Here is a 23,070-nt window from a genome sequence, read left to right as displayed (position 1 = left end):
AGTGCCCCTCTTTTTCTTTCTCTGCTCTCTTCCTGCTTCTTCTTTGTATTTGATCAACACTCAGCTCACCCATCATCTGTCTGCTGTCCCCCTCCATGAGCCTCCTCCCTCTTCTCTCTTGGTTTGCTGTTTTACCCCCCAAACCCCTCCCCCTCTCCCAGGCTTCCTGCTCTGTTGTCATTGGGTGCTGTGTGGGGTGATGGTTGTGGTTTCTGTCGGTGATGTCTCCAGAGCGTGTACCGGCTTTACTGCTTCAGGACTGTGGAAGCTTTCACCGAGTCATTGCCTTCGACTCTGCATACAGCAGCTTTGTGGACCAGATGACTGACTGCTGACCAGCTGCAGAAATAAGGATAACACTCTTCTTTCTAGCACCTGAGGTGAGATTAATATTCACATGATAGCATGCTGTATTATGTTCAGGGATGAACACACAGTTGGTATTATTACAGCCTCACATATACAATAATTACAGCACAGGTTCTGATGCTACTTTAATGTTTGTCTCATTTATAAAATGTATTTCTTAACCTCTTCTATTACAGGGCCGTATTAACACTATTGCTTGTTTAATGAAAAACGATATTAATAAATCACTGCATCAGAATCTGTGAGGATAGCACCACACCATGTCCAACACTGCTGCAGAATGAAAGGCCGGCGACTACATGAAACAGCATCACACCCCTATTGGTGGGAAGTGGTTTCACTGAAGACTCCTAATTGGTCGCTCTGGCTGTCTGTCATGTTGAAGGGTGTGTTCCCACAGCAATGAACATGGTCATATGGTACAAACATACCAGCCTGGAAGTGGTGTTTAGTAGTGTGTTTGTATAGGTGTGGTTCAGAGAGGAGAGAGAGACAGAGGGGTGAAGCAACGTGGGTGCAGGGCTGGAGGAGAAATGGAAAAATGATGCAGAGATAAACACAGAAAAAACCTGTGTCATGTCTAGTTTGGATGTGTGGATCAGATTCTGAATGCAATATTCTGAATTGGTCAATCAATGGTAAATTAAAATACGTTAAATCACTAATGCATAGTTGTTTCTTGTTATGATTGGTGAGTTTTTACATTTGGCACCACCTGCAGAGGCTTACACATTTTACGACAGTGACTGGGAGGCAAACAGGTAGCAGAGAAAAACAAGACGTCTAGTCAATCAATAAGTCTAAAAATCAGGGGACATAAAAGGCATACACATAGAGAGGCATTAAACAGTTATGTCAACACAGAAAAAAGCAATCAAAGCAAGCAGCAGTCTGAATTATGAAATCTCTGCTGGCTGCAGTGAAAAACAGCCATTCAGAGAATTAACACAGGCAGTACACAACCAGCTAAGGAGTGTACGGGTCTGCAATAAACAGGTCATATGATCCCTGGTCAGCCCTGAGCTATTAGAGAGAGAGTGAGTGAGAGACTACGACAAACACAGGATGAGAGGCAGAACAAGAGTCCTTGTAATGTAGTTTACGAGAGTCTCCATGCTCCTACAGTTTCTCTCGCTGTGTGTTATAATGGATCTGATATTCTTCAGTTGGTGTGCTTGGAGGGTTTTACATCCATATACTCTGGTAAGGTGGAGGCCCACTGGATGCATTCCTCATGCGCTGTTACTCAAAGAAAAGGTAAAACTCCTTTGATTTGGTACATTTCGGTGGCGACCATACAATTTTTCACATTAAACCAAGAATTATGAGAGTTTAGTAGAATATCTGTGGGAACAACCTTTTGCCATCCAGTATTTATGACAGTGAAAGTCTCATCCTGTGACATAAAGATGTAATGGTCTGTTACAGGGACTTAACTTTGAGTTTATATTGCCAAAAGTGCATTTTAAGGCCATGCAGAAAACTGATAGACATTTAGTTTTATTGTATTCATTAATTCTACTGGAACCAGGCTTGAAATGTAAATGGTCAGTTGTTTTTCAAGATTCATGTCCATGTCTTGGTGGGCTTATTTTCAGCCAAGGGTGTTTCGGTCTTTTGTGATGTCTAGCAATGTAATCCTTGACAATTTTCTTGTTTTGTGTGCAGAAAACAGAAGAACAAATTTGTTTTTGCACTTGTGTAATCCGGCAGCTTCTACGATCTTATTAGGTCTGTCTCTGTCTGTTCTGTCCCAGGCTGTCCTGCTCAGCTCAGCAGAAACCCAGCACACCCTGACACTGTGACCAAACCTGACCAAAGTGCAACACGCCATATGAGAAAAAGACAAAACAGTCCACAGCAGTTCAGGAGGGAAAGTCATCTGGTTCCAGGGAATCAGAAAATCAAAAGGAAACAGAAACCAGACCTGAGCAGGCCACTTCAGGACTGAGAGGAATTTGCTTGGTTTATCCTCTTTGCAACAAGACAGTGGGCAGAGGAGAGTCCCACTCACCATGTACTCCCCTCAGAGTCTCCACCGCTGGGGCATCACTCATAGTGAGAGCATGGAGCGGTTGGCCTACAGCCAAGGTAGGTTAGCTAAGTGCTATTCATGGTCTCATACACTGTTCACAGTCCCATAACAATCAGATTCATATCACTGCATTCAAACAAACTAGGTTTAGAATAAAGCAAGAATAACTAACAGAACTTGATTAGGGTTTAGAAAAAACATCTGATTCCAGGAGTGAGCCAAGAATCAGAGGTAAATATAAAAGCATAAGCAGCCAAAAGCATCTCTCGTGTCTGCAGTTCACTCCTGAATGTTGTTATACATTAATGCATTAGTTTCCACCCTGACCTCACCTATATATATATATATATATATAGGATCTATATATAGATATAGAAATATACAGTAATTTATGCGTTTTCCATGTATGTAAATGTTGATCAAGAGTGACATCCATTTTGATTACAAATTGAACGACGAAGCGGACTCTTAAAATAACCAATCACGTTTCAACACAGTGAGGTGGCATTTACATTTAGCCAAGCTTCAGCATAAACCATGGAAACACGAAAGGTAGTAAATTAATTTGTGTGTTGCTTAAACTTAGTTATTAAAATAGTTTACAGTGTGACAAATGTGAATTTGCTGGTTTTCTTAGTCCTCTACGATAATAAACTGAATATTTTTGGGATTTAGACTATTGATTGGACAAACATTTTTCAAGTCTTGAATAATAGATAAAATAATCAGCAGATTAACTGATAATTAAAATAATTATTGATTGCAGCCAGACATTTCATATAGCATACTGGAATCCCTTGTAGCCTTAATCAGGTTTAGTATATTCTGCTTTCTCTTCAGCTACTTCTTCCTCCTCTATACTGCAGCCTGTGTGGGTGTTTATTGTTTGTACATTTATGCTTCTAAGGTCTGCTTAATTCTGTCTTGTATTGCTATTTAAGACATTTCCACTGTGGGTTTAACACATTACGTGCAAAGTCAGACTGTAGGCAGGACTTTGGAAATACTGAGGTCATGAATACAAATTCCCCCAGCAGAACCAAACTCACCTAAAACATAATGAACAAGCCATCAACAAAACCTTGCAAATGTAATAAATCTTTAAATTCTTTTTTTTTCTTTTTTTATATCTTTTTACTTATTTAACCGTTTGTTGTTTCAAAGCCATTAGCACTGCCAGGTGTATAATTCTTGTAGTGAATACTAAATCCCTTTTAGTTTTTTTACATTTTCAGATATAACTTCATAAAATCAACATATATAATAAAGTATCATAGAATGTAAACTCATTTTTGTTACTGGATCACTAAAATTGACCGGAAATATAGTTTTGTAGGAAGAATTCAGATATTTTATTTAAATATAAGCAGGAACTACACAGAGTAGTTTACTGAAAATGTTGCTTAAGTAAAGGTACAGAAATATTGTTAGGGAAATGTAATCTACTAGAGTATAACAATTCAATGCATAGTGTCATGCAATGTTATTATTGTAGTATTATTACAGAAGTATTAAAGCTACGTGGAACTATTTTAAATACTATTCAGTAGTTTAATGCTTAACAACACATGCCTATAAACTCTGTTACCCATACAGTTGGAATAAAATATTCTTACCTCTTCTCATGAAATGAGAAAGTGTATCTTCTCAAAACTTTACAGATCAGTCTCTTCCAAACATATCACAGTGAAAATTAAACCACAATTAACCCGATGTGTATAAATAGGAATAAAAAGAGGAATGTGTCCGTTAATGTAAAATCTTACCCCAGCACCCCAGTTGGAGGGATACTGTAGTAATGCATAACAATACATCATATTTTATAAACACTTTATATATTTTCTCTGCAAAACCTTAATTTGTTATGACATTAGTAACTATAATTGTCAAAAGATAAAATTCCTTTTGAATAGCTGTGTATAAAGAACAATAAAAACACTGCAAGCATCTCAAATTGTCAGGTGTACATAAGTCCTGAGTACAGTAAATGTTTTCAGTTATTTTCCACCACTGCAGAAATATTAGCGGCCTCAGACTTTTTTTCTTTTTTAGTAACATCTGAAAATAGCCCTGTCTCCAAGCCTACACACACACACACACACACACACACACACACACACACACACACACACACACACACACACACACACACACACACACACACACAGGCGGCTCTGCAGTCCTCACTTCCAGCAGCAGGGGGCGGCACGTCCACAGCACAGCGGCCGCTAAAATCATTACGTAGTGCTGTCTTTGTGTGTCTCATGAGCCTTTTGACACCGCCCCTCCGAAGGGTGCAGCGGGGACCATCAAGAGCCGACTGTCGGTTAGGTCTGCTGGGTATAAACAAATCTGTACAACACCGCGATGTGCGGATGTTTATCCGTAGTGAGGAGCAGCTATCCGCGCCGCCGCCGTTACTAACGTCCACGATGTAGACCGTCGCCTACGTTACACACTCACCGGGGACGTTACGACGGTTGGTTTTTGACTCGAGCCGGAGCTGTCAGCGCTTTTCCCGGTGGCGTGACAGGTATTTTTACGCTACGGTGCTCATAATGGTCGCCCGGTGAATTGTAGCTACGTTACGCTAAAGCTCGCTGACGGTTGTTGTTGTTACGCACCGACCACAAGCAGCCAGCTCTGCCCGTTACAGAGGCACCTGAACATGGCATCGCCCGCAGAGCACGACCTGGCTCTGTCTGAAGCGGACCACAGCAAGGAGAAAGCTCAGGTGTTTGGGATTTTGAGGCTGCAGGAGGAGAAATCTGGTGTTGGAGATAAAGCTAACAGTAGCAGCACAATGAGAAGTGGTGGTGGTGGTGGTGGTGGTGGTGGAGGAGACGGGCGATGGCAGGCTCCTATCTTCGCTTTGGCCAGGAAAGCATCCGAGACCATTTCAGGGAGCATTCACGTCCTGCCAAAAGTGTCGGAGCACAGGACGTCTCTGCCCGGGGACTGGACCGTCCAAGGTGGAGTATTATCACACATGATGTGTTCAGGAACAATCATTCAATCAGCTGTTCATTGGAGCACAGTTAATAGTTTGATCTGGTGTGTGTCTGCGTGCATCTCCTCTCTCTCTAACATGACCTCACCACCCTCTGTGTGTGGCCCATTGATTTTTCATAGATGCACGATGCTCTCATGCTTTAATGGCACACCCTCCCCTCTTTATGTTACAGTGCTGTTGCTGTATATCACCACACTACTTAACTTAGCCTGGAGCGTCACATGCTGCACTGTTTCAAATGGGGGGAAAATGCTCTATGTGTTTCCCTTAGGGGTTGTCACTGTGTTTATTTTGTGTTGTTTGTCTGCTGCCTCGATAACACTGCAAAGTCAATAACTTTGTATGCAAGTAAGGGGATCCATCCATCTATCTATGCATCCATCCAGATTTGTGGGGGGCTGGAGCCTATCCCAGTTGGCACTGGTCAAGAAGTAGGGTCCAACCTGGACAAGTCACCAGTTTGGGGGTTGAAGTTAACATTTTTTTATTATTATTTTATTTTTTATTGAGTATTGGACAAAAAAAGTAGTAATCATAAATTTGGCTCAAAACGCAGTGATTTAAAACAGAAAAGCAGCAAATATTCACATATGAGAAGCTGGAACCAGCAAAGATTTGCCATTTTTGTTTGATCATACATAGTAATTATATTATTATTTGGTTATTATAACAGTTGCTGGTTAATTTTGCTGTCAGGCAACACCTCCTGTTTTAGCAGAGCTCTTGGCTCTGTTTATTATCTGTCAGCGTGCCCATAGCTTAGTGTCCATCACAGGCTTGATTTGAATCCAATGAAAAAGGGGCTTCTTTATTTTTCTTTTAACACAGAAAATAAGCTTATAGGAACGTTACCTTAACAAAGGGTTAGGGTTAGGGTAAAAATCTAAATAGTTTGATTATTCACTCAGTGTTTGGTGTACCATAGTGGAAGTCACATGGTGATACAGGCAGTCAAAGGGTTACTATTCCTCGGTGGCCTCAGGGAACACACTGCCCAAGGGCACCCGACATTCGTGCTACTCCCAACAAATCATCTGTTGATTTGTCAGTGTCTTCCTCCGGGCCTACTTGTTGGGGCAATTAAAGCTCGTCAACATTGCTAGGCAACATCTCTTTCTGTTTTCACCTGACCTTCTTCTGCCCCGTTGTGATGTTTGGCTGAACATTAACTCAGAGATCCATGTGTAGAGCTCTGTGGCCTCCAACAGACTCAGGCTGTGGATTCTTTCCATAATGGACATTTTTATGTTTTGTTTTTATCTTTTTTAAAAAAGGATTATAGCTGCAGTATTGACACGCTGGATTAGGAGCTGAGCTGCAAACAAGAAAAATGTTAAGCAAAGTTAGAAAAATGTATGTACTCAGGGTCTAAATAAGTGAGCTAATTAATAATTTCCAGGTTTGGGAGAGTGTTTAGTGTCCTGCTGACTTTTCTTCTTCTCCTGGTTGGATCTGTTGTTCAGTGTGACGTGACACATAAATGTAAATGTGCAGTCTGTTCTTTGGATGAATTCTGCCTTCAAAGCACTGACATTACATTTATTGTGTCTCTCTATAGTGAGAATATTTCTGATAATGACCAGTTGTAAGACATTAACCTGGTTGACTCAGATGTCTGTTTCTCAGATAGAAGCCTCACAAAGATACTTTGTTTTCTGTGGCTGTTTAACAGCTGGATTAGATGTGATTACTCATTAAAGTCCTAGAGGATCCATTAATTGATATTTGCATTCTATATGTAATAAATGAATAATGCATTACATTTTTTACACATTACTATTTTGTCCTGCAGCCCTGCGAGACCCCATGACCATGGAGCGAGCCAACCTGCTGAACATGGCCAAGCTGAGTATTAAAGGGCTAATCGAGTCGGCTCTGAGCTTCGGACGAACGCTGGACTCAGACTACCCACCTCTCCAGCAGTTCTTTGTTGTCATGGAGCACTGCCTCAAACACGGCCTCAGAGGTAAGAGGGAGAGAGGCACTTTAAATGTCGGCAGGTGTGGGTGTTGCGCTAGTGTGGCTATATTCCAACTTACTAAAATTAGATGTCTATGCTGCAGAATTGCGTTTGTGTGAAACCTCCCTCATGAAAGATGTCATTCCTAGATTTTCATATGTCAGCACATAAGTCTCTCTTCCTCTTTCTCTCTTCAGTGAAGAAATCCTTCCTGGGCTTTAACAAGTCTCTCTGGGGTCCTCTGGAGCTGGTGGAGAAACTGTGTCCTGAAGCAGCAGAGATCTCAGCCTCTGTACGAGACCTGCCCGGACTTAAGTAAGGAGTTAATTAATGAATACACACAACTTAACCTAACATCATGCTGGGGGAACATGAGCCACAGTACAACCACACACACACTCGCATGCATCAGTAACACGAGACTGTGACCTGAGCCAGATCAGGGATATACCTGGGTGTGATTTACTTTCACTTCACCTTTACTCATGCTGCCGCCTCACCTTTCCCATATCATGATTTCTGCACTTCTTTACGGTTCTAGACAGTATAGACATATTTTCTGAAGCTGTCAAGGAAATTAACAATTTAAGTGTTGATAGTTCCCAATGTGAGTAATTAAAAATCTACATTAATATTCAAACTAGTGTCCTCTAGTGGCCACTGTCTTTTCTTGGATGTCTTTTAGCTTTTATATATTTTTTATTTTTTACATCTTTTACTTATATTTTATATTTCATGTTTATTGCTGTGATAAGAGGGAAACACAATTTTAATTCTCTGTATATGTCCTGCACATATGGCAGCATTGATAATAAAGTTGACTTGAACTTGAACTAAAGCAAGCAGACTTGTACTCTCTGACTTCTATGTCATGCTTTACTTTGTTATTCAGTTATTTCTCACTACATAGAAGAGCTTCCAGCCAGGGAATGAAGTGAGTCATATTTAGGTCCTGTCTGATACAGCAAAATGGGGAACAGATGTGTTGTTTGAGATCGAGAACAGAGTCCGTTTCCTTTTTGGTAGTGCTGAGTCAGACCAACGGACACGTAGCAAAACAGCATTTTTGCAACAAGAAGTACGGACACAAAGGTTAGACACATGACAGTGCAAGAAAAGTTTCTTTAAACAATTTTGAAGATGTCTCAGTGCCATCAGCCTTAGACCCCCAAAACATCCCACCAACCTATATATATATGTGTGTGTGTGTTTTACAGGACTCCATTAGGCAGAGCCAGAGCTTGGTTGCGTCTGGCTCTCATGCAGAAACGGCTGGCCGACTACCTACGACTCCTCATCACCAGAAAAGACCTGCTCAGGTACATACAGATATGTACACATGGTAAAATATGTAGCTTTAGATGCTTAATATCACTACTAAAGATGACAAGTTATATTTACAAGTTTTGAGATATTAGTAGAAGTGTTTGCCAAAATATATTTGTCTGCATTTATAGTAAATTATACTAAATGAATTGCATTTAATTAGAATTTTGTACACATATCCAGTAGTTAATAGTATTCTAAATACCCTAAAATAATCTAAATAAATCCGTTCCTTCACAGTGATTTCTATGAGAATTCAGCACTGATGCTTGAGGAGGAGGGAGCGGTGATTGTGGGCCTGCTGGTGGGCCTGAACGTCATCGATGCTAACCTGTGTGTCAAAGGCGAAGATCTGGACTCTCAGGTAACCACTGCTCTGTGACAGTATTCAGAGCATTTAATTAAAACAAAGCTCAAAATGTCTTCCTAATGCAGGTGTGCTTTCTCCACTTCCTACTAGTTCATTGACTGCCATGAGCCGGTTTCTCTTCAGCGACTCTAGTTTGAGGAAGCAGAAATGCAAACATCAATTGCTTGTTTCATTATCTTTGTGTCAGGCAGATGGAGAGCAGACACTGTGGTGTCATATGTCTTCTTCAAGAGTGCAAACACGTTTTCTTACTAATGCAAATATCCTGTACACCTGAGTGAATGTAGTGGTGATGGCTAACATGTTTGCTTAAATCCAGTCTCTCTCTTTTTAATGAGCCATTATAAAAATGACTAAACACAGATTTTATGTTTAATGTCAGGTGTGAATGAGGTCTGATTTCAACTCTTAATCCAAGGTGATCAAATAAAAAAACAGATACAGTGATACAAAATCTTTAGTAATTTTAGTAGTAGTGATTTTATGGCATCAGATAACTTTATTTTCATTATTACTGATTAGTTTAATATCCCTTTTTTGGTTAATTATTAAACTATAAAATATCAGGAAATCATGAATAAATGCCCAGCACCACTTCCAGATCTCAAGGTGACATTATGAAATCCCCTGTTTTGTTCAAACACAAAGATATTCAGAAATCCTCACATTTGAGATGCTGAGACTAGAGAATGTTTGTTTATTTCACTGTTTGATTCAATTAACACAATTCAGTTATAAAAAAAAAAAACAGTGGCTCTGCCACCTTAAAATGACCTAAAGGTCTCTTTAAGAGTTGACACATGCTGGACTGTGGTAGTTTGAATATGGATACTAATTACTTTCACAGTAAGTTTGTTTTGTGTGAGTTTAACCAGGTAAGTCTAACTGAGCAAACACACAACTTGGTCTGCAACCTTTTCAGAATATGTCTCCTCTTGAGTGATATCAGCTTAGCTTGTTTATTTTTTATTTGAGGTCGGGGTTATCGACTTCTCCATGTACTTGAAGAATGACATTGATGATTACAGGAGTGAAGAGAGGTATGATCCTTTTATTGTTTCCCCACTTATTTTTAATACACTGGGTCCCCTAAATCTAATGCAGAGCTCTGTTTCATGACAACAGGAATAGCCAGATAGCATCCATCTTGGATCAGAAGAACTATGTAGAGGAACTAAACCGGCAACTCAAGTAAGACATTTTATTTTGTATTAAATCCTGGGGATGATGGTGGTAAATTGTGTATTTTATATCTTAAGCATCTCTAGCTGATGTCATTCATTCCTCACATTTAACTTTATGTACATTTACTGTCTGATGTGCAAGTGGTGTTATGATGCCTTGAATCAAAGGCAAAGGTCTTAATGCCTCGCTGCAGTGTTCAGTTAGTTTAGGTTTGAACCAGTATGATTGTTTCAACTGTGTCCCATCTGTCCATACCAACAGACTCATTAGAGCATAGACTTGTCAGTCACATTTCCTCTTTCAGTTTTTGTTTTCTCACAAACCTGCTATTTCACTTAAACAAACAAACCTGGTTCAGTAACAACCTTTTAACAAACCTCCAATGTGTGACATAACATTAAATTAAAGCTAAATTAAAGCTAAGCTTACCACAGCATCAATGTGATGCTGTGGCTATAAAAAGTCAGATTCTGGACTGTCAGTCTGTGGGGAAATAGTTCAATCCTCTAAACCTGTAAATATCATTAAAGGTATAATATGTAACATTTCTGCATTAAAAGTACTATAAATGTGAGACCTATATTATATATTTATTAAGTGGTATAATTTCATTACCCCGAAAGTTTCCCACAATGTTCAAACCCAGAGAAATACGTAATTTTATTCAGGTAACGCAACATTGCTGTAATACATTTCTACCTGAGTCATGCCAGATTTTTTATCAGCAGTAGTAACTCCCATGGTTCCACGCTACCACACAACATCATATTGTCATCAATCTATTTATTTACCCCCCTAGTGACAGTTTGATTTACACACTGTATGTTTTTAAACTTCAAACATGATGACAGCTCTTACAAGTCACATTTACACATTTGAATGTCTCTGTGAACTGTAAATAAGTACTATAAAGGAAGTTGATTGTTATTATTTTGTGTTTTTTGTTTGTCTAGCTCCACAGTTCATGGTCTTCAGGGCAGAGTGGACTCTCTAGAGAAGTCCAACTCTAAACTCATAGAGGAGGTGAGACCCACACTCAAAATATCTGTATACTGCTAAAGGCGACATTCAACACTAAAAGACTATATTTTTCATTTGCTTTGTCTGTTTCATCTAGAAGTAACTGATGCATTATTGTCAACCTGTTGTTGGTGATCAACTGAATGATGCTGTGTTTGTGTGTGCAGTTAGCCATAGCCAAGAACAACATCATCAAACTGCAGGAAGAAAACCAGCAGCTGAGGAGTGAAAACAGCCTTATCCTGCTGAAGGCACAGCAGCAATTAGAGGTAAACAGTCACCCACACAAACAAAAATTTGAAAAAAAAAAGAAAGAAACATTGCTCTTTGGAAACACAAAGTGAGTGTCTTCATATGTGAAGCGTGATGTGGCTGACATGTACTTGTGGTTGATGTCATTCATCTAGGTAACCCAAGGTGATGTGACGGTGGAGAGAGATACATATAAACAGTCACGTCAGGGTTTGGATGAGATGTACAATGAGGCTCGAAGGCAACTGAAGGAGGAGTGTCAGCTCAGACAGGTCCGATTGTGGCTGCTTGTGTGTGTGTATAATCTACATGGTGACTCATATCTTGTATAAATTAATGTGGTTTTGTGTTTAGGATGTGGAGAATGAGCTGGTAGTCCAGGTGTCGATGAAACAGGAAATGGAGCTGGCCATGAAACTTCTCGAGAAGGATATTCATGAAAAACAGGTCAGCATACATTTTCACTCATCAGTCCTTCTTTGAGAACTCGAGAGCTGAAATCAAATATGTGATGATTCAACGTTACGCAGAAAGACATCGATTAATATAATACATATAACAGGAATTAATCAACTGAATTATGTTGTGTTTGTGTGCGAAGTTAGTTTGTGTCTGCAAATTACAGAGCTATATTCAGACACAAACCGTTAAAATATATATTCTAGGTATGAATAATCTGGTCTCTCTTTAGACACATTGTCATCACGATGACAGAAAACATGATAACAAGCCCTTTAGGGGGCACAAAATACAATTATAGCACCAGCCTGTATTCGCTCACATGTAGATGTAATACCATGCCATCTCCCGTACCCGTCTGTCTGGCAGCCCTGCCAGTGTCAGGCCTCTCACCACCAACCTGTGAACTGTGCTACATAAACACCACCAGCTGACATTTGTAGCCAAGCTGTGAGATACAGCAGCTGCCATGGCAGCAGCATCATCACATTTTTGCAAGGACGCTGCTGAGGTCATTACCAACAACATCAGGCATCATGCGACTCAGCTGTCAGACAGCTACCGCGCCGTAACGTCAGCATCGTTATTGCACAGCACAACAGGGTGTGTGACGTGGGAGTATGATAAATGTGATGTGCTATGATATGCATTGTGTGTGCAACATAAACTTTAATACACTTTCAGCTCTTATTCGTGCGTAAACAGTATATTGCATTTGAAGTTGAACTGACAAGTAATTATCAGTGTGTATGAGGTCCTGAGTTTAGTCTTGTACACACCCCCAGTAGATAAATAGATGCACAAAAAATAATGTGTAAACTAATAATGAATGGAGCATGAAGAGCATGCTAAATTACAGTGAAACTCATGTAGAAAACTAGAACTAGTCACAGGACAGCGTGAACAGGATGGTCAGTGTATGTCAGTGATTGGTCTTTGTTTTGTATCAACAGGACACACTGATTGGACTGAGACATCAACTGGATGAAGTCAAAGCCATCAATGTAGAAATGTACCAGAAGATGCAGGTACGAACACACACATTATCTTTTCATATACAGTACATGCACTCTAATTATTAATTCTACTAATGACAGTAAGTAATTCTCATTTGTCAGTCATCTGACGACGAGATGAAGAAGAAAAACAATATGATCAGTCGTCTGGAGGAGAAGACCAATCAGATCACTGCCACCATGAAGCAGCTGGAGCAAAGGTGAGACACACTGCCTGTGAAGAAACAGCGCATGCTAACCAAAAGAGGAAAATCACATTCTGCCACGTGTCTCTTCAGTTCTTCCTTCAACCTAAACCAGATTCCCTAATCATTATTATTCTCTAATAATCTCTGTTAAAGACAACACACGCAATGCCCTTCTAGCCAAGTAAGTTTCCCTAAGATGCTTTTAACAGCTTTGACTATAACCTTGAAACAAAATTATATAAGGAATCACAAAAAATTACTAGTTTTCAGTCCAAAGTTGTCAAACATCATGTTACACAAACATTCTAGACCAGAAAACAATTATGCTATTTAATTATTTTTAATAATTACTCAAAACTGTGTGTTTATTCAGAGTTCTGCCTGGTTTAGTTTGAAGATTTACAGACGAGAACTGAAGAAAGGATTAGGAAAAATGATTTCAGTCACTGTTTCAGGGTTTCCCAGAGGAAATAAGTTATAAGGTGGTATTTCTCATCTTCTCTTAACTGGTTTATTTTTTCTTATTTGTCTCCTGCAAACATAAAATGTTTTGCAGGTTAATAATAGGCCGTTAATTGAGTTAAGTTTTTACCTGACATGACAGCATGTGATGGGCTTAAAAAGTCTATGACATTGGCTGACTTAAATCCCACTTTTGTGAGCTATTTAGTTCATAGAAGACAGTCTAGACGATCCTCAGTCCACAGTCCTCAAATGCATGGTCACTGTTGTGTGACATGGCTCCTTCTATTGTTTTCCCTGAAGATTTCTAAGGTTTTATTTAAGAAAAGTGTATTAACTGCAGTTGATTTCAGCAGTGGTCTGAATTCAGTGGAGGGTGTCCAGTAAAAACCTTCAAAAAACAGAAATACTGCTGTGTTTTTTAGCTGTGAATTCTTTGCATTATCCAAAGGCTTATTTTTGATAAAAGAAGTTTTCATAATTTGACAAAACTACAAAGATTTTACTTGAAAGAGAGAATATGGGTTTATAATTTATCTTATAGGGTGTCTGAAATGACCAAAGACCACCTAAACTTACATCATAACATCATAAAAATTGAAAACAGTAGTATGAAATGAAACATTAACCTCCAGGGGAAACAGCAGAGGCACTATTTCACACAGCAGATGCCATACTGTGTAGTCAGGGCTATTATTAGCCCATCACCTGCTAAATAAATTGATTATGCAATAAGATAAATCAGGACCAGGATCTGATATATAATTTCTTTGGAGAAACCCTGCAATCCTTAATTGACGATGTCTAATATATTATACTGCTGATATTTTCATGCATGCTAAGTTCTCTTGTTCAGTATTGCACCACACTCTGTATATATTGCTCCATATCTGCATCAGTCATTGTAAGACCTGCTGGTTCATTGATGCCTCACGATCCCTCGTCACCCCATCGTTTACCAGTCAACACGGTCCATCCCTCCCCTGCCCTCTCCCATTGGTTTAAATCTGTTCCATCCTGTTTGTGATTGGTTGTGAATGTTTTTTTGCTGCTCTGAAGGTTTACGTAGGCCGGTAGAACACAGACCCCGGTTACACTTACTATTTTCAGTATAGAGTCTTTTTAATTTAATGAAGTTTAAACTGTTCTGATCAGAGTTTTATCTCCACCTCAGAGTTGAACATGTTTAACTGTAGCGAGATCACTACAGTGATGACTACAAAGGTGAACCTAAAACTTGTGTTAACATTGTAGGTCTGTGCACACTTCGCCGGATATTTTGTCCGCTCTAGTATTCATCTCTATGTCCACATTACTGTCCCTTGCTTCTCTTCCCCACTTCTTCTCATTAATCATACGCTTACTATGAAGGGAAATCTATCCAGACTGAAGAAATCTGATAACAGTGTGGACCTGATTTTAGATTTCTGTTTTAATGCCTTTTATTTACATTCACTGCTGTGCTTGTGATGTTAAAAGTCACTTAAAGTGTTCAGTGTAACCGGGGCCACTTAGAAACTGATGTATTGACATCCTTTCTTCCTTCCTTCCTTCCTTTCTTTCTTTCCTCTTTCTTTCCTCCCTTCTGTTTGTCTCTTTTATACCATCCAATCATCCATTCCTCCATTTTGCTCCCTTGAAACCTCCATGTGTCATTTTTTTTTTTTACTCCCCCCCCTGATTTTATCCCTGCTCCTCTGCGCAGTGATAAGGATCTGCTTAGTCAGACCAGAACGCTTGCTATGTCATTTGTTAAGTGTGCCAGCACAGACACAGAGCACCAGTACAAACTAGTCAAGGACATTTCTTTCTGAGGACAAACATGCACATATGCACGCACATGCAGACACACAATTGCTTATGACTGAATAAATAAATGGACTTAACTTAAAGGAACATTCCTGTTTTTTTGCACACAATATTCAGATGGTTTTTACGGCTCGAGAGCAGCCAAAGAATCAGGTGAAACTGGACTGCATGGTTTGGTGCTTTAGTTACTGAAACATGATCGTCATCAGCAAACTGCTGGGATTCACCGAGACCTCCGCAACATGTTTCATGATCTTTAGTTCAATCTTCCTCAGACAACTTTGCTGGGTTTGTGCTAAATTAAGATAACGTTTCCTCTGAATGTTCTGGTTTAGCCAGTCAGAGAACTGTCTGAATATTACATCAGTTATACTTTAGAAGAAACATTTTGAATTAATCATACATTACTTTATCTACTTACTCACATGGTCAGCCACACACACACACACACATGCATACATATGCTACTACTACTATTCTTCCTGTCTCCAGTAGTCAGTTTATATGCAGTAACGCTGACAGTAAGATAGTTGACCGGGCTCGCAGATGTAATCATAGGGTCGTTGTTATTGTTCACATTGAGTTAGAATGAGTATAGTGGGCTTTCCTGCTTGTATCACACTTATTGACTGGTTTTATGTGGCAACACCTAGAGCCACTAGTTAAGACAGTAGAGTCACGGTAGCAGGGACTGTGTGACAGTTATTGGGGAGGGGAGAGGCGATTACAAAACATGTTTCAAAAAAAAAAAAAAAAAAACCCTCTCAGCACATTCTTGGACTAAATGCAACACCCTCAAAATTTAGTAACATTTGACTAGTCAACTTAATTTTGCTTTAATAATAAAAAAAAAAGTTTGCTCAACTGAAACCTTAATTTGGTTAAATCAAACTGCACAATAGAAGTGGAACTGCCAAAAGCAAACATGAAAAAATGAAACTGAAACTTTTACTTCTGCTCTTTGTTAAGATGAAGAATGAAGTGAAGGTGGGACCTGCTATGGGATAGTGACAAATGACATGTCTGGAGGGTCAAAGTTCAATCAGTAACTTTCATACAGTCCCTTAATGGTATCCATGTTGGCTCTGCAGAGATTGTTGCGTAACTTGTGATTCTGTGCTTGGCTGTGTCTTTACCTGATTGCACCCGACATTGTTCAGCTGTGAAAACTATCACACAACGTTGACAAGCTGTTTCTGTCGCTGCCTGCGTTTCATCACAGTCAGTCAGCGGTGTTCACTCCAGATGTTTTAGTCAGACAAGAGTTTGTCCGTGTGGCCTCCTGCTTTTAATTTGTTGCCAGTTTGCTCTGCATGTGCTGGACCACCTGATCTGCTTCTGACTGGCTGTGATGACCCTCGCTGTGTCTGAAATCAGTCCCTTATTCACCACTGACGCACTGCTTTCTTCATAAAATGCTTGGTAGTCTGTAGTCTGCAGGAAATTGAGATTTCACATACTTATGAACCGTGGTGACATTATAAATGTAATACAGGACTATATAGTGGGTACGTTTACACACTCACATTTCAGACACTGGAGTAAAATGGCGTAGGTTAAACATGGCACACTCAACAGTAAAAAGGGAGTGATTTCAGATGCAGCTCTCTTTCTTGCTCTTTATCCTCCTGAAGATTCACTTAACATGAGTCACATCTTAGTAAATGTAAACAGCTCAGTGGGACCAGCAGCTTCAGCTCAATTCGTGTGGTTTGCTTCTGCAGAAGAGACAGAACTGAGTCAAGTGTAAAGAATTGTAGTTACACAGCTGTGAACACCTGGAACATCTGCCAAGGGAACGTGAATGTGTTGTTGTGTCTCATCTTGGCATATTTAATGACTTTTGTGATAGATCAGGAAGTAATCAGTCTACCTATTCTAACTCCATGTTCATAGTACTGTAACTCCTCAATTTGTAGAATACTCAGTACAGCTGTTGAAAACTCACAACTCCTGTCTTTTACCACAGTGATCAATAAAGTTAGATGTTTTGAAAGTGTTGGGTTTGGTTTGAGTTTTTGGCTACGTTCGGAGCGCTGTTACAGATGGACAACAGTTGCTGTAAGTCAGTGTGTTGTGGGATAATCCTCCTCACTTTTAAAGAATCTGAGATGGTTCAACAAGATCTAAAACCTTATTAAAATCCTTATATCTAAAAACGTGCTATGTCCTCCTTGTATAATCAATGAAAAAAAGAGAATGGTGTGAACATGTAAGGTATCATTGAAAAGACAGCATGTTGATGCTGCATTCAGTTAGAAGTCCTCTTTTTTTTTTCTCATCCATTCAGGCAGTTTTCCCTCATTGTTTCATCGTGCATCTTTATTTTGACCTTTGTATTCCCTACTGTTCCCTTTTTGAATTCCCAAATTTGACTTTCACCACACTCTTCAGTTTTACCCTCTGGTGTTGTAACAGTGCATATTACAACCCCAACCTTCTTCATTTATCCTCATCTCTCCTTTTACCCAGAAATCCCAATCCCTAACCTCCCTCCTTGCCCGTCATCCTCCTTCGCGTCTTCCCCTGTTCTTTTCTCCCTCTCCCTCCAGTCCCCCATCACCCCCCCAGTTTTTTCTCTCCATGGTCCTGAGTTTGTCCCTGGTTATAATGGTGCAGATTACAGGAGGCAGAGAGGCACCGCACCTCGGCGGAGGAGGGAACCAGACGCTTCAAGTTGGACTTTGCCAACAAGGCCGACAGCCTGCAGCGGCAGATCGAACACAGAGAAAGGCAACTGTAAGCAAAACCCTTCCAAAGACAAACTGCCTGGTTGAGTCATGCACACATATATGAGCACTTGATCTAGAAGAGAGAGAGACTATTTACACTATAAGATGTGTAGCATGGTAAGCCAACTGTTGCTGTTAATGTTTTTTTTAAAGACCAGTAAAACTGTTTAAAGTTTTCCACAACTCTTCCCAAAAACCTGCACAAACAAGTGTGCCCTAATGTAATCTGTTACTCGGTATACCTCTGTTTGTCATCTTTATTCTTGTTACTGTATTTACATATTTGTGGTGTTTTTGTAGCCAGCAGCTGGAGACGGACCTGAAGATAGAGAGGGAGTGGAGGCAGACATTACAAAATGATCTAGACAGAGAGAGAGATACGGTGGCTCAGCTCAGCACAGAGGCTCTGCAGATCAATGGACTAAAAAAGGTAAAAAGACGAAGAACTGTACCAAACTATGTTTTAAAATATGTACTGTATAGAAGCGTTGTGTGTGCGTGTGTGACCCAGCACCTGCAAAATATGATCTAGTTTGCAGTGTTGTAGATCGGTCTCAAGACCACTTTTTGAAGGTCTTGGTCTTGTCTCAGTTTGGAACAAAGAGGACTCTGGGTTTTATTTCAAGACCGGTCAAGACCACAGCTGTAGTTATAGAGCAAACGCCTGCGTGACACAGAAAATTAAATAGAGGACAGGTGAGGTCGAAGTTTAACCAGACCACGAGCAAACAGCTGCAAAATTCCTTCAACAAATAAACTCAGTGTTTTATGAAGCAGGTAATTTAAAAACATGAATATGAACTAGGTAAAACCTCCTGCTTCAAATGGCACCAATCACTTCTGTTAGCCTTCACTGCCCTCCTTCATACGCACTCCTAGAGAGTGACTTCGTCAAACGTCAAAGAGAATATCTGCAACAGCGTCCAGAAGAAAACACAGCAGTCTGTAAATCCTGCAATATGCTAACTGAGAAGGCTGCGAGGTGCGTGCTTCACCCAAAGAGATGTGGCAAATATTAGCCACATGTTAGATACCTAGGTAGGCTAAATACTGTCTGGTCTTGGTCTTGACTCCGTCTTGCCCTGCCTTGGCCTTGGTCTTAGTCTTGACTTGGTCTCGGTTTAGCTGGTCTTGACTACAACACTTCTAGTTTGATCAGATGTGATGCATCTCCTCTGTTATATGTTTTTGTTTGTTTTTTCTCCAGGAGTTCCATCGCCTCCAGGATGAAAACATTCAGCTGAAGACCATCTGTGAGGACCAAGAACAAGCTCTTGAGGAGCTAGGCTCCAAACTAAGCGAGTATGTATACGTTTAAAGGACCAGTGTGTAGGATTAAGTGACATCTAGTGGTGTAATTGCATATTTCAACTCCCTCACTAATCCCTCTTCTGACTGGCATGAAGGAGAAATTACAGCAGCTGTCCTAGCTAGACTCAGTGTTTAGTTTGTCCGTTCTGGGCTACATAGAAACATGGCAACTCAACATGGCAGACTCTGGAAGAGGTGATCTGTAGATATAAAGGTTTCATTCTAAGCATCAAAACATAGCAACTCATATTTTCAGGTGATTATACACTGAATTAATACATAGTTATGTACATTATATTCCAGTCCTGTCATATTCTGTAATAGAGCCTCGTAAATGTGACACATGTATCTGCAACAAGGCTTAAAAATCTTTATTGAATCAAAGGTATTTCAAATGTTTGAAAGAAAAGTTGCCTTTTAAAAAAAATGTGTTTTCTAATGAGTACATTTGTATCTAATGAATTTAGGGTTAAAAACTGAACTCGTGTAAGAACATAATGTGTTTGTTTTTCCTTTTGCATATTTTAGCTAATTTAGAACAAATCGCATCTAATTTACATTCATGCACACAAGTCTACAGTTTAATTCAGTTTGCCTGTAGTTGATTTTATTTACTTATCATAGCACTGTCTTATCTCTTTTGTCATCAGATCTAAAATGAAGATTGAGGACATCAAAGAGGCCAACAAAGCTCTTCAGGTAAAGTAACACTGAGTTACAGAGATAAAAACAGCATCCAAACTTTCTCCATCACTAACACGGTAAGAGATTGGTAAAAGAGGTTCAGAGGGGGGGGGGGCGCCGTGCATCTTGGTGATATAATAATGTAAAGTTAGAGTGAAGCAGAGCTTTATTGTGTCATGTTGTTTCAGGGGGGTCAGGTTTGGCTAAAGGATAAGGAAGCCAGCCACTGCAAGCTGTGTGAGAAGGAGTTCTCCATTTCCAGAAGAAAGGTCAGGTCCTCAAATGATTAGAATTAGAAAAAAAAAAAAAAAAAGACAGTTCATTTGCACCCATGAGCCAAACACAACAATATAACTCTGACTCTTGCTGTCTCTCTCTCTCCAGCACCACTGTAGGAACTGTGGAGAGATTTTCTGTAACAGCTGCTCTGACAATGAGCTCCCTCTGCCCGCCTCGCCGAAACCAGTCAGAGTCTGTGACACCTGCCACGCCCTACTCCTCCAACGATGCTCCTCCAATCCAACGTGAAGGAGCCCCTACAATGCTGTCACGACTGCTTCAATCTAAAACAATCTGAGCACAGACTCGTAAATCCCCACCTTCCAGTCTTTTCAACAGTATTTGCTGCTAGAAATTGAGTGCGTGCATGAACTTTTAGTACATTGGATTTGTCTTAAATTACAATTTGGAAAAAGTCCCCCAGACAAAATGAGTGACGTCTGCATCAGTGTGACATGTCTATGTTTGATGTCACTATGTGCAGATGCTGTGTAGTATAAAACATTCAGACACAGAGGAGAAGGCAAATCAGTCCACTATAACTTGGGCCAAAGGGTCTGACTTGATGAAGGAGTGAGGATCGCTGGTCTGCTTGAATATCATAAACAATCATAGCTGTAGGCAGTCAAATTATTAGTTATACACATGAAACCATTTATTTACAGTAACCTTAGATATCAGTGACTGACAGAGGAAGTAATGCAAAGTGGAACTGTCTTTCGAGTTCCCTTTGGGGAAATCCGGTTGTTGCACTGACCAGACATAGACAGCACTGAGCTGACAGACGCCAAGCTAAAACGCACAACAGGTGTGAATATGTCTGCTTCTGTGTTGCCTGCACACACCGATACTGACACATCAGCAGGTCAGGTTTTAGGTAGAGGAGCGAGTTCGGTTACAAAAGGAGGAACAACTTCACAGTGAACTGAAAGTGCGACTGTGATGAGCACTACTATAATTAAATGCAGATGTTTTTTCTGAAGCAAACCTCCAGTCTTATGTAGAACTACACCAACATGTGTATGTATCAAGCCTCAAACTGTGTACACTGAGTGTATCGCCAAACAAGTGAGATTATATAATTTATACATACAGTACAGTATGGTGGCCTTGTTGACTGTTGTTTCTGTCTTCAAAGCGTCCTCCTTTGAGATGGAGTGAATTGAACACAAAGACTAAGGTTGCATTTACACAGGCACAAAAATCAAGTTAAAGTTAAATTATTAAGTTTAACTTTGCTAGATACTAAACTGACATTTAAACTGGATATATTTTCTTCTGTGCCACAAGGTAGGTCATTTCACACGGGTAACTTGAATATATTTTGCACCCGCAATCATCTGAGGAATCAGACCTCTTCAGAATATTTCATGTGCGGTAAGACAAAGACTTTCCCTGGGAACTGCTCAAGCAACTTTTGCTGTGCCAACAATGACTGGACTAGAACAAACTGATTTTGTTTTTGCAATGTTTGTGCCATTTGTGCCTGTGTAAATGCAATGAACAATACCTACTTGTGCTTCTCATGTTGCCAAAATGAGTCCTATATTTCTACAGAGTTCTGTAGAGAGAATCTAAAATATTAAAACAAAGTAGCAACACTAGCCAAGAAAGCAGCCGAGACTAAAGGCACATTTCACTGCTTGTTGGAGACACTAATGCAGTGGATGCTGCTTCTTAAAGGACCAAGAAGAGCAACAGACGCTGTTGTTACTGATGACTGATCATCAGTCTGTCTAACTGGCTCCTTTGTTGACGAACCACTGACAGCTTACTGACAACAGGACCACTTCACTGACTAGTTAGTGGTTATTATGAACAGACTTGAGTATTACACACTTTTGACAACATAGCTACAAAGTATGTTTGAACATTTGCCAATTCTCTATCTCTTGTGATCTAGATTAATTTGAGAATATTTATATTTCATTTTGTTTTAGGCAAATTCATTTTTTTTTATTTTCAGAAGTCCAGGAACTTGATTTTTTGTTCAAGCTTTCACTTGAAGTTAGATGTCATCAGTGCAGATGGAGACATTATAGAAGAACCACTTTTTACTGTTGCTTCATTCCTGAGAGGTAAAGCTCGACACTCTAGTTCATTTTTGTTCCTTTAAAATCAAAGATTGAGACATGTTAACGGGTTATAATACAAGTTCCACTGCACATTCTGGTTTTGTACTTGTATACAAAGTTTACAACCTGCGATTTTTCAAGAAGTATTCATTCCCATGAAAAGATAAGACGGGCCTGGGTTCAGTTCGAGAGGCGTTTTTCTCATTTCAAATATTTAAAAACTCAACAATTCATCATATCATCTTCGTTAAGCACTATATGCAAATGTTTCTGAACTGCACCCAGGCCTGAAATGTTTTTCTACAGTGTCGCTCTTGTAAATCTCCCAGCTTTCAATGGGACTTGTACAGTGTTGGTACCTCCGTATGTTGTATATACACAATGTTGATAATCACTGTGGCCCTTTAGCTTACTAAATCCTGCCAGTTTAATATTAACTCCATTTCCAACAATATGTTGCCTTGACTGTGTGGCAGTTTCTGATTAAAAGTTACAGAGTCCTTCATGTTTACTGTCTCTTTAATG

General features: G+C 39.8%; 1 protein-coding gene across 6 annotated transcripts; it reads left to right on the top strand.

Annotated features, from left to right (window-relative positions):
* Nucleotides 1-187: 187 nt before the first annotated feature.
* Nucleotides 188-23,050, top strand: rufy2 (RUN and FYVE domain containing 2). 6 transcript variants are annotated; one of them, XM_027281778.1, is made up of 22 exons: nucleotides 188-380; nucleotides 2,127-2,460; nucleotides 7,210-7,383; nucleotides 7,575-7,692; nucleotides 8,270-8,311; nucleotides 8,404-8,469; nucleotides 8,595-8,696; nucleotides 8,944-9,067; nucleotides 10,049-10,113; nucleotides 10,199-10,264; nucleotides 11,212-11,281; nucleotides 11,446-11,547; nucleotides 11,686-11,802; nucleotides 11,885-11,977; nucleotides 12,943-13,017; nucleotides 13,108-13,205; nucleotides 18,084-18,203; nucleotides 18,497-18,626; nucleotides 19,404-19,498; nucleotides 20,158-20,206; nucleotides 20,380-20,460; nucleotides 20,576-23,050. In XM_027281778.1, exons 2-22 carry the CDS (start codon nucleotides 2,385-2,387, stop codon nucleotides 20,717-20,719), a joined length of 2,007 nt encoding a protein of 668 aa, XP_027137579.1. In that variant the 5' UTR covers nucleotides 188-380; nucleotides 2,127-2,384; the 3' UTR covers nucleotides 20,720-23,050. The 6 variants fall into 6 exon arrangements, with proteins under 6 accessions (XP_027137579.1, XP_027137580.1, XP_027137578.1 ...); XM_027281777.1 differs by lacking the exons at nucleotides 188-380; nucleotides 2,127-2,460 and adding an exon at nucleotides 4,569-5,376; XM_027281779.1 differs by lacking the exons at nucleotides 188-380; nucleotides 8,270-8,311; nucleotides 8,404-8,469 and having other exon boundaries at nucleotides 2,385-2,460; nucleotides 20,576-20,719.
* The last annotated feature ends 20 nt before the right edge of the window (nucleotides 23,051-23,070 follow it).

The sequence above is a fragment of the Larimichthys crocea genome, chromosome VIII (assembly GCF_000972845.2).
Source record: "Larimichthys crocea isolate SSNF chromosome VIII, L_crocea_2.0, whole genome shotgun sequence".
Taxonomy (NCBI): domain Eukaryota; kingdom Metazoa; phylum Chordata; class Actinopteri; family Sciaenidae; genus Larimichthys; species Larimichthys crocea.
The sequence above is the reverse complement of the archived record's forward strand: the minus strand, read 5'-3'. Positions and strand labels throughout refer to the sequence as shown.

What these genes read in the sequence shown, in the direction of transcription:
- rufy2 (XM_027281777.1), top strand. Translation starts at nt 5,073, where the DNA reads ATGGCATCGCCCGCAGAGCACGACCTGGCTCTGTCTGAAGCGGACCAC. An exon ending in CAAGAAGTACGGACACAAAG is followed by an intron (nt 8,470 to 8,594) that starts GTTAGACACATG and finishes TGTGTTTTACAG; the next exon opens with GACTCCATTAGGCAGAGCCA. An exon ending in AAATGTACCAGAAGATGCAG is followed by an intron (nt 13,018 to 13,107) that starts GTACGAACACAC and finishes CTCATTTGTCAG; the next exon opens with TCATCTGACGACGAGATGAA.